We start from the raw sequence: 12,093 nt of genomic DNA on the forward strand, positions 1-12,093 counted from the left end.
AAAATAAATGCTTCCGATGCGAAATGATTGAGTATTGGTCATGTACCTATCGTACCTCAAAATACTTAGTTGATCTCTATCAAACCTCTCTAAGGGAAAAAGGGAAAAATGTGGAAGCCAATTTTGCATACCAGGATAATGACATATTTAGATTTGAGAATATCTAGACTTAATGTTGTTTTCTTTATCTATCTTCATGTTTTTTTAAATAAATGTTAACTTTTGTATATTCCAAGTGTTGTTTTTCTTATTGTAATTATTTTCTTTTAATGAAGACACATGAATCATTTTCATATGTTGGGTGATTAAAAAATAAGCAAAAAAGATCTATGTCTAGCAGACAGTGCAACTACACATACAATACTTATAAATAAAAATACTTTTCCAATTTGACAATGCTGAAAGCAAAAGTAAATACAATATCAGGTTATGCAAACTTGATTGAAGGTTTTGGAAAAGCAAATATTATTTTGCCTAAAGGGACAAAATTTACAATTAATAATGCACTGTTTTTTAATCAATTAAAGAGAAATCTTCTATGTTTTAAAGATATATGCTGCAATGCTTATCATATTGAGATTGGTAGAAAGAATAATATGGAGTATCTTTATATCATATCTACTGTCTCATATGAAAATTTTATATTAGAAGAGTTGTCTGCTTTATCTTCTGGATGATATTATACTCATATATGGGTAATTGAAACATATGCAACAATAAACCTTAAGTTCTTGAATCCATACATATTTACAATTTGGCATGACAGACTAGGTCATCAAGGGTCTATAATGATGAGAAGAATTATTGAGAATTCAAACGAACACCCATTGAAGAGCAAAAAAATTCTTCAATCTCATAAATTATTATATGATGCTTGCTCTCAAGGAAAATTAATTATTAGACCATCACCAGCTAAAGTGGGAACTAAATCACCTACATTTTGATAACGAATTCATGATGATATATGTGGACCTATTAACCCACAAAGTGGACCATTTAGATATTTTATAGTATTAATAGACGCATCTAGCGAATGATCACACGTATGCTTATTATCAAATCGAAATCTTGAATTTGCAAGATTACTTGCTCAAATAATTAAGTTAGCACAATTTCCTAATTATACGATTAAGACCATTCGTCTTGATAATTCTGGTGAATTTACATCCCAAGCCTTTGATAATTATCGTATGTCAAATGGGATAACTGTTGAATATCCTGTAGCTCATATTCATACACAAAATGGTTTAGCATACTCATTTATAAAACGTCTGCAATTAATTGCAAGATCATTACTTATGAGAGGTAAGCTTCCTACATATGTATAGAGACATGCCATTTTGCATGCAACGTCACTTGTACGCGTTAGGCCAGTAGCCTATCACAAGTACTCGCCATTACAATTAGCTTATGACCACGAGCCATATATTTCCCAACTAAGAATTTTTGGACGGTGCAGTATATGTTTCAATTGCTCCACCACAACGTACTAAGATGGGTCTTCAAAGGAGATTAGGAATATATGTTTGATATGATTCCTCATCAATTATTAAATATCTTGAGCCCTTGACGAGTGATGTATTTATTATTAGATTTGCTGATTGTCATTTTAATGAGACAACTTTTCAAATACAATAAATTTCAAATGAAACATAATGAAGGTTATAAATTGATACACTTACAAAATTTAAATCAAATTGATTTAGATGGTATAATATTTTCCTTATAGCCTGTTTGGAACCTCAGGGATTTTAAATTATAATGGATTTTAAATGAAATTCATTGTTTATAACGGCAAGAAAGATAGTGATTTTAAAATTTGGAGTGATTTCAAATATTGTTCTTATTTTTAAAGCTTTCTTTAACTAGAAGGGTCGAATTTCACAGGATTTAGAAGTAAAATCCTATATTAATAAATTTTAACCCTTTTTTTTCTTTTTTTGTCATCATCCAAATACATAATATAAATATATTCAAATATTTCTCGTTCTAGATGAAGTAATTAATTTAAAATTATTTCTTTAGGTTTCAAATCACAATATTAAGGTAATAATCAAAGAAGTCATGTGAGATTATTGAAAATAAGAGAGATTCTCTCCTCCAACTTCAACGAATATAAAATCAAATTGAAGGATAAGAATTGCTGAAAATGATGCGCGAAAGCATAATCTCATTTCTATCAGAATTGACTAGGAGAGAGAGCCATGGTTTTGGGGCTTTTGCCCATCCAACCAATTTTAATGGCTTCTCTCTTTAGCCCACCTGTTGTTTCCTTTTCCCCAATCAGACCTTCTTCGAATCCATCAAAAATGGCATCTAATTTCAACCATACCCTTCTGCGCAGAAGCTTTAGTAGCAGCGATAACACTGACATTATTGGCGACACCAAACTCTTCTCGTCTTCTCTTTCAATGGCTACTGGTTGCAGCTCTGATGGTGCTGATAAGACCTCTAGGAAGCTTCCTGTTCTGCTCTTTGACATCATGGATACCCTCGTTCGTGATCCTTTCTATGATGATGTTCCCGCCTTTTTCAGGTGCCTTGTCTTTACTTTTCTTTGTTTAATTTGTTGGAACTTCTGGGTATCAGGATGAATAGCAATTAATGATAACTGAGTTGGAAGATATATGGGTGTCATGGTTAGGCTTGTGTAACTCTGGCCACAGTGCATAAAACATGTTACCTATTAGACTCAGTTTAATTTGAGACCCAACCATAGGTTGTTCAACCAAATTTAATTTCTAATCTGCGTATACACCTACTTAGAGGTCACGTGTTTGAATCTTCGGGTGAGCTTAATAAGAAACACTATTGGTGTCTATGGAGTCTATTAAATAATATAGGATTCTATTTCATAAACTAATTGGCAATTAGAAGAGTAACCTATCTATCTTATAAAAGATTATGCGATCCTTTAATTTCTCCTTTATTGGATCCTCAACTTGTTCCCTTGAGATGATGCTTCTTTGGGTTCACTATACTTGGAAGTTTGATCGGATCTCAATTTTTGTTTTTGGATCGATGTCCATTTGAGTTTCAATGGTTCTGATACATATTAGATAACATGAGGTTCTATCTCAAAGTCAATTAACAATGAGAGGAGTAGCTCATTTTTCCAGATCTTAACAAAGTCTTTTTTGGAGTAGGTGTGTTAAAAATATTTTATATAGACAATCGAACTCCCCAATCTGACTTTATTTGTCCACTTGTTAAAATTGTGACTCTTATGGTTACTATCTGTTTCTCTAGTTTAGCTTTAGCTTTCAGGAGAGAAGAAAAGTTGACCACACTATGAGCTCCTACTTGCTTTCTGCAAAGGGGGATTGCTTAGCTTGTTTCCTTTAAACTTCTCTTTAATGTTTCATTTGTTTGAATTTTAGCGTCTATGTCTTTGTTGGCCTTATGAGGAAATGTACTTTTTCTCAACTTCAAATAGATGGAAAGATGAAGCGGCATCTGGATACCCTGTCTAACTGCTTGAACAAAGGTCTCCCTGTCATGTTTCAACGTAGGCCAAAATCCTACCTCAAGGCATAAATTTCTTGATTGCTTCATGAGATGACATGTCTATTCAATGCCAATGAATATAAGACTTCATTTTTATAGCTTTAAGAAAGATGAAAACCTGCCAACAGATATATCAATCAGTTGCGGCTCTTACTTATTTTCTGAGTAAACTAATCTTTATTGTATTATATGAATAGATAAAAATAAAAAAATAAAAAATGAACCGTATAAAAAAGTGAGTTCTAGTTTATACTACTATCCAGCCTCATTCTTTTTTCACAAAATTTCTGTTTAATATTGATTCCTTAAGTTAATTGCATCGGAATTCACTGCTCAGAATGCCCATGGAGGAACTACTTGAACTCAAACATCCAACTGTATGGATTGAATTTGAGAAGGGTTTGATTGATGAGGTATGTCTATCTTCTTATTAGCCTGTGTTCCCAAGATTTGGCTTAGTTACCATTTTAGGGTGATATAAGAACGTTTACTTATACATATAGCAGATAATGTGAATAGAAAGAGAAGTTGGAAAGATAAAAATTAAATTTGAAGGAAAGGTATATATGGAAAATATATACCATAACAACTTGAATTCTTACTTTTGTTGTTCTAACTATAAATCCTTGGTTACAATTTACTGTAACTTTTTCAGTCCTGTCCACCAAGGGAAAACTTTTCTGAGCCTATTTTACATATTCGAGACTCTATGTATTAAAGTGATAAGTTTATTTATTCAATGGAGCTTTATTGTTTGATCTTGTAACGGGACTTGGAATTAGTATGTTAATTGAGCAAACTCTAAAGCCCCAAAGACTCGATCAAGAACTCTTTTTAAATTCTTTGAATCTCGATTGATTTGCTCAACACTGAGCTAGTCCACTAGATTCTGATGGATGTGTGAACCTTTATTGAGTGAGAGAGCTCGAATACTTGTTGTAAAAGGAGCAAGAAAATGTCTAAAAATACAAATTATTCTAGCCCAAAGCGACTAATGATAGGGACTCTTTTCAGCTAGGTTCCAAAGACCTGCATCGTGGGTGGACTGTCATTGTTAATTTTTTCATGTTTTCATAAGCACTCACCTTCTGAGGACTGGCATTCCACATTTCCATTTCAGTATGGTTGCAATAGTCGAGATTCCCTGAATGTTTCTTCGTTTCTTATAAAAAAAAGTTATCTAGATTCCCGATGGGCTTAAATGGCACCATTGGCTTCTCTTCCCTTTCCTTCTTCCTCATTTTTTTTCTATATACTTTTATGCCCCTTCTAAAACCTGCTATAGCATCTCAAAGAAAAACTTGATTTCTACTAATTTGTTAGGTGAGAAAACTAAAAAAATACAAAGAACACAGCGATAGTAATATATTACAATAACAAGAGAAGTTAAACAAGAGAAGTTACAATATACAGTAGTCATTTAAAAGGGCCATTGATGAGGAGAATAAGTTAGATTATTTGTATAATTTAGTTAATAGTAATTTAGTTATTAATTTAGATTAATTATTGTTTTAGAATTTCTAAGTAATTGTTTTATTTCCTTGTAAGGCTATTAATAGCTACTTTTAGGTTGTAATAAGGAGCTTTTAAATATCATTTGAAATATAGAACTTTTGTTCTTGGAGAGCTCTCGTTCAATCTTTAGAGATGGACTTTCCTTGTTTGACCACGGATTTGACCTAATACCTTCACCCACTGCATCAGCTACTCTCTCCCAAAGTGCAACGATGGAAACTCCTATTAAATTCAGTTGTACCTTGCTCCCAACCTACTCCCTCTAATTATAACCAAAAACCCTAACAAACTCCCTAGCTTACACTAATGAACATGCCAATAATCCTAATATATCACTAATTAGGGTTCTCACATAATCATCGATGTTCTTTGCCAAAGCTTGTTTATTAAACATGAAATAACATCAGCCCTCTTTAAAGTTTACTAAATTGATTAGTTGAGAAAATGGAGGGGGCATATTTATAAGAAATAGAGTGCAAACTTGTTTTGCTTTAAAAAAAATATTTTTTTGTAACATTTTATTTCATAGTCCTTAATGTCTGACTTATATTTCTAAAAATTGTTGTTTTGTTTCAAGGCAGAGCTGGAAAAGAGATTCTTTAAAGATGAGCGACCAATAGATTTTGAAGGTTTATCGGAATCTCTCCCTATTTTTTCATTTTTGTTCCTAATTTTATGTCATTCTCTTAGTATTTTTTGAAAGAATGGTGGTCATCTACCTAAGATTTAATGTCTTACGAGTTACCTTGATAACCGGATGTAATAAGGTCAGCAATTGTCCTGTGAGAATTAATCAAGAAACGCGCAAGTTGGCTCAGATACTAATGGATATAGAATAAAGACCATATTTTTTTAATGTAAATAAAAAATACCTAAAGAAATTTAATAGTGTTTTTATTTTGAATTTTGTTAATTATTTTATTTACTTTGTGTATAGTAAACCCATGCAAGATGTTTCTATACTCTTACACAAAAGTTCTAATGTAGACTAATATGATTTATTACAACTTTCAGAATGTTTAAACATAAGATCGTCCAATTAATTACTCTGTTTCTTAGGCCTTAATGCTTTATCAAATCTTTTTGAAGGTCGGACTCTAAAATTACTCTTCATTTCTTGGTGTAACATACTGAAAAATTGTGCACTATCTTTCACTCTTTTTTCTCCTCATTGATGTAGAAAAGGAATGGAAGATTAAAAGTTACATGTTCCTTAAAGGAGAGAGAAAGAAAAGATACTAACAACAAATACAACAGCATAGAGTCATGTATGACCGACATGCCTCCTTCAAATACAGAAAAACAAATCGATTGCTTAACTCATTTACTCGGGTTTTATACTTCTGTTTTGGTACTTTATATGCTTTTAAAATGCATTGGCTGACCAGTGCTACTTGTTAATAAATTTACTTCTAGCAGTATTACTTTTCTCCAGATGCTGTTGATCTAGGAAGATTACCAGTTCAGTAATTCCAAGTATTCAAATTAGTTTTTTTTCTCTCTGCTTATGACTTTTTTTTTTTTGGAATTTTCGGCAATGGAACTATGTGCTCTTCCCTTTTAGCTTCATATTAACTTTGTTTTATCTATCTTTCCAGGCCTCAAAAACTGTATGATAAGCGGCTATTCTTACCTAGAAGGCATTGAAGAATTGCTAATTGCACTTAAAGAGAAAAACTATGAAATTCATGCGTTCACAAACTACCCTATTTGGTTCGTGGGAAAAGAATTATAGCATGTCATTTCTTCCGATTAAATGTTTCATCAACTTCTATTGTTTGATTTGGCAGGTACGAAATGATCGAGGAGAAGTTGAAAATCTCAAAATATCTATCCTGGACATTCTGCTCTTGTAAAAACGGTAGTGCTCAAGTGCTGAAAGGCTTTCCCCTTTAAGTTCTTCTCCCCTGCTTCCCATTCTTTCTCTATAAGGAGCAAAATTATTTGCATCTCCTTCACTTATTGAACTTTAGTTAACATGAGATTTTTTATTTTATATATCTTGTGTTTCTCATTAAGAAAAATGAGGGAAAAAACATATATATGTTCACTCACACGCACACACACATACCACCCTCTACATTATTTTGAACCAAGGAATCTATAGAGAAGATTGCAATATCTCCAATTAAATTATGGAACTTGTGATATTTTCCTTATTGTTCATTATTTTCCTAAACTGATTTGATTGTAGCATAATGTCACTAAAATGAAGTTCCAATGGTTCTCACTGTTTGGTTCAGTCAACTAATATATCATTTGTACTGTTTGTATTACAAGCATTCATTGTCCAACAACCATGATATGACCTTAGAGTTTTCTTCATTACCCTTCTGCTAGATTTCATATCATCATTATTGTCTCTATTTTGATTGTGCATATGATGAGTGTATGATGTTTTATCTGGTGAGATAAGAAGATTGATGCTTTAAAATCTGCAGTTCATATAATTTCAGGTTAAACCTGATTACTTTATCGACAATATGATGATATTATCATGCTCTAACATTAGTTGGTTTAGACGTGTGGATTTCTATTTGCAGTCTATTTTTCAAAATTTCCTCTGATCAAATTTCTAGTTGATAGGAACAACAACAATGTTTCTATTTTTATAAAGACACGGCAACTTCTCAAACTTAAAAAAGTTTCCAATTGTAAAACTCAACTTTAGGTGTACAACTAACTCCCAAACCAACAAATTCAAATACAACTCATAAACATATGAACAAAACTGTAAAGAAAGCTTCCCAACAAGAATTAATATTAAATGCTCAGTAATTGCAAAAGTGTTCAGACGTAGTTTACAAAGAAGCCACATTTATCTTAATAAGATCAAAATATTTGTTCCAAAAGAGCCTGTTTGCCATATGTTTCAGGAAAGAGGAAGCCGGACCCTGAGTTCTACTTGGAAGCCTTGAGACATCTCAAAGTTGAACCAGCTAGCTGTATTTTCGTTGATGACAGGTTTGACTTATTGAATTGTGTTTGAAATGGAATTATGATTTAAGCCTTTATACATTTTACTAATTTTTTTCTTATTATATTGATATCAAGTAATATATCAGAAATCTATCCTATGTACATATGGTCACTTTCCTGTTCTGTTGTTAGAATGTTGGCAAAGTAGGGTAGGCCTTCTCCATGAAAGAAACGAAAAACTTTAGGCTGTGTAAGTTTGTTGTGTAGGCATCGGAACATAAGAGAAATTGATTGAATGGAGTTACCGAGGAGATGAATTTTATATGTATTAGACTATTAGTCAACTAGACGGACACAGACACTAGGTTTTGAACCTTCTATTGTTTACCTGAAATTTGGGTCTTCAGAGGATAGATAGGCATATGTAGACTTCTTATTCAAGTAGGAAGATTTCAATTGATTCATTCAATTCGATAAGACGTTAAGATTAGAGATTTAGTATGATACAAACTACTTTTTATTCTATTGCGCATGGCAAAGGAACTGCTTAAGCTCACTCTTTCTAGTCTAAATTTCTTTATTGCGTCTAAGTTTCCTTCTTGCATAGAAGAATGCCTGTTGCCAGGATTTTAGTCACCTATTAACTGCCTTGCTTGAGGAATATTTTCATGAAAATGAGAAGCAATTGAATAACATCCCATCTAGTTGTTGGATTGAGTCGAAAAGGGATATAAGAAGTTCATCTCTTTCTTCTGTGCATCTATGTATATATTTCTGCAGGAAAAAAAAGGCAGAGAAAAAGGTTATAAAATTACCTATAGCTACATTTCCTTAGTTTTTTAAAATTATTTTTACTAAACAAATTGAAATCTTAGTCCAATTTTGAAAGCAAGAGCAAAAACAAAAATTTGAACTTTTTTTTTTTTTTTTTCCTTTTAACTGTCAAAGTTTGGATAGGATTTCAAAACCTTTTATGAAATTATATTAGCAAAAAGGAAAAAGATTAGTAAATAAGCATGAATTTTAACCTTTATGAAATGGTCACCCACTTGCAGAAAGAAGAATGTAGAAGCTGCAAAAGAAGTTGGCATCATTGGCCTACATTTCAGGAGTGCAGATTTGCTATTTCAGGATCTGTGCCTTCTAGGACTTGATATTTCACCTGATGAACCTCGCCTAAAATTGCCAACGACATAAATCCGCAGAACATGCTTGGCGAGGTTCATTCCCTTTTTTCCATTTTCAAAATGAAAAATAAACTCATCTTTCTTTTGATTCAATTGATTTTCGTGTTGGAATGCTGTTCTTGATATTGTTCCAGCTGGGGATTCTTTTGTGGGATTCTTTTTGTTCATAAAGAAAAAAAGAAATAAAACATTATCTGTAATTTATTCAAATTATGAGCAGAATCAGCAGGGCTTATATCAATTGGGTATTTTTTCATTGGGATCTGTATACTAGTTGGAAGAAAGGACATGAATGTGGAAGCAATATCAACATTGTCTTTTCAGAATATTACTAAGCTTTTTAAGTTACACTTGCTGAAAACATTGCTATGCTTGGTGTTTTATTTGGAAAGGGCTTTGCAAAGGAAATTGAAAACTTTGACCAGACCTTTAAAGGAAGGTTGGATATTTGTTTTTAGTATCTATGATTTGAGTTTTGGCTTAATTTTGTCTTGTATTTTATTTGTCAAATAATTTATGTTTATTAATTCAGTTTAAATTTCTTCGATTGGTTAATCAAGAGATGAGTTTGATTTTGAGGGGGAAAAAATATATTTTTTATGTTTGATTAGGGTTTTGAAACATCTTGAAATTTAACAATCCTAACAATGTTACTAGGCAATTTCGACAAGACAATTACATATCATAAAAGAAATCTTAGCTAAAAACATGCATTCAAATATAGGTATCAACCCATCAATGAATGCAAATTGGATAAAACTGAGGAACTTAGAAAGTTTGCAACAATAATGACTCAAAATATAAACCAAATCCTCATGACATTAGAAACCAAACCTCTACCTCCAAATCGAGAGAGTTACCTTACCCGACTATGATTTAAATACACCTAAATATAATTAGTCCTCAAATAGAAAGAAATAGTTGAAAGTGGTTGATTACAGAAAAAAATGGTGGAAGGATCGAAGAAAAACGGATGATGGGACTTCACATTTGATCTAAAGTGAAAGAAAACTCATTTATACCCGGTCGATAGTGTCATGATGCTACTAATAACGTTACAGCACTTCTCTAAAAACCTCCTAGCATCCTGCAACATCGAGCAATCTTGCCCTATTCTAGTATCATGGAATACAAGATTGATGTTGCAACGCTATTTTTGGAGGTAGTTAAATAATTTTGCCTCTTTGATTTGGTTGATGGATTAGGGCTTCAAGCACTCTAGTTTGACTCATTTTTGCACAAACGCCCAGGCTACGTCTACATTGCTCAATATCTAAAAAAATCAAATAAACATATAAAACACTTGAACGAGCACAATATAAGTCGAGTGAGATAACACTTTTCTCTGATGCTATTAGATTCTATCCCTAAATCTCTTGTGGCTTTCCTCGTAGCTCTCTTTCTCCAATCAGTTCTTATTCTTCAGTGCCTTGTTGCCGTCCGTTGCCAATCACAGACGTCACTAAAAAAAGCTGCCAGTAATAGCCCCATTGTGGGTAAGAGGTTTTTGTTGTATTTGTTTTGATTATTTAGTTTTATTTCGAATTACCCATACGCATCCCCTCGTGCGTTTGTTTTCGAGCACCCGTGTGTCCCTCTCCCACACAGTAACTCCCCTCCTTCGTTGGTACTCTCCATCCAATGCCTAACCACCACATACAACAGCCCCTTTCAATTGTCGATCGTTGTCGCTCCACCCAGTCTTGTCAGTTTGCATATGTCCATTGTTGTCGGTAGATCTATCTATCTCATTCACATTCGTACGCGTAGTCGGCCAACCAACACCTTTAAGTTCTTCTCCACGAAAAGCCGAGGCCACCACCTTTTCTTTGTCCATCGTTGCCACCATCTAGTCGTCATCGTCGTAGAAAATCGCACAAAAAGTGGCTCTTTTCCTGTCTCTCTCTATCTCTCTAAGTTTCAGTTCCATCTTTGAATCTTTCGTGGGTTTACTCATCTCTCACTCTCTTATTTGTCCTTCTTATTCATCGCCTTGTCGCTGTCAGTCCCTAGTTGCGGACGTCACTGTAAAACGCTGCCAGCAATAACACTTTTAGCCCAATCCGTTTTTCCTCCATATTTCATTATTCAATAAACTGATACAATAAATGGTAGAAAACAAACTAATAGTGAAACTACAAGACTACCCTTAATATAGAAAAGATAAGATGACTCTTAATATTCTCTCTCAAGATGGTGAGTGAATATGAATCACACCTATCTTGGACAATAAGGGAATAAAAATTTGAATGAAAGAGCATTGGTAAAAATGTCCGCAGATTATTGATGAGACTAGACAGAAAGGAGCTTCACAATTCCATTAACAACATTTTCTCGAACAAAATGGCAATCTAACTCGATGTGTTTCGTTCTTTCATGAAACATAGGGTTAGTAGCAATATGAAGAGCAACGTGATTATCACAAAAAATGAGAGCAAGAGAAGTTAAAGGAACTTGTAACTCATTAAGTAATTATGAGATCCAAATAATTTCACAAGTAGTAGCAGCAAGAGTCCTGTATTCAGCTTCAGCTGAGGATTTAGAGACAGACGATTATTTCTTAGCCTTCCAAAAACTAAAAGAATCACCCATGTAGACACAAAAGCCTGTTGTGGACTTAAGAATCCACACAAGACGCTCGATCAAAATTCAAGTAAGCCTTAAGCTGAAAATCAGTTCAAGGGCAAAGAAGAATCCCCTGATCAGTAAAGGCCTTCAAATATCGAAGCAAATGATGGGCAGCATCAAGATTACATTGCCGAGGCCAAGAAACATATTAATTGAGCTTATGAACAGCAAAAACAATATCAGATATGGAGATAGTGGATATAAAAGCTTACCAATCAAACAACAATAAAACGTTGGATCTTGTAACAAAGGACCATCACTAAGAGATAAGTGCAAATTAGGATCCATGGGGCAATTTAAAGGTTTACAAGCCAAAAGGCCAGTATCTTCAAGAGTC

General features: G+C 33.2%; 1 protein-coding gene across 1 annotated transcript; it reads left to right on the forward strand.

The window, feature by feature from the left end:
• The first annotated feature begins 2,145 nt into the window (after positions 1–2,145).
• On the forward strand, positions 2,146–9,456 carry LOC120079617 (flavin mononucleotide hydrolase 1, chloroplatic). The gene is made up of 7 exons (XM_039033867.1): positions 2,146–2,536; positions 3,845–3,920; positions 5,600–5,651; positions 6,621–6,735; positions 6,813–6,883; positions 7,899–7,986; positions 8,997–9,456. The coding sequence occupies exons 1-7, from the start codon at positions 2,205–2,207 to the stop codon at positions 9,136–9,138; spliced, it is 876 nt and encodes a 291-aa protein (XP_038889795.1). The 5' UTR covers positions 2,146–2,204; the 3' UTR covers positions 9,139–9,456.
• Positions 9,457–12,093: the final 2,637 nt, after the last annotated feature.

This window comes from Benincasa hispida, chromosome 6 (assembly GCF_009727055.1).
Source record: "Benincasa hispida cultivar B227 chromosome 6, ASM972705v1, whole genome shotgun sequence".
Classification (NCBI taxonomy): domain Eukaryota; kingdom Viridiplantae; phylum Streptophyta; class Magnoliopsida; order Cucurbitales; family Cucurbitaceae; genus Benincasa; species Benincasa hispida.

Bases quoted from the DNA above. Each gene is read 5' to 3' on its own strand.
- LOC120079617 (XM_039033867.1), top strand. From the start codon at position 2,205: ATGGTTTTGGGGCTTTTGCCCATCCAACCAATTTTAATGGCTTCTCTC. The intron at 3,921-5,599 runs GTATGTCTATCT...TTTTGTTTCAAG, and splicing joins AGAAGGGTTTGATTGATGAG to GCAGAGCTGGAAAAGAGATT. The intron at 5,652-6,620 runs GTTTATCGGAAT...CTATCTTTCCAG, and splicing joins GCGACCAATAGATTTTGAAG to GCCTCAAAAACTGTATGATA.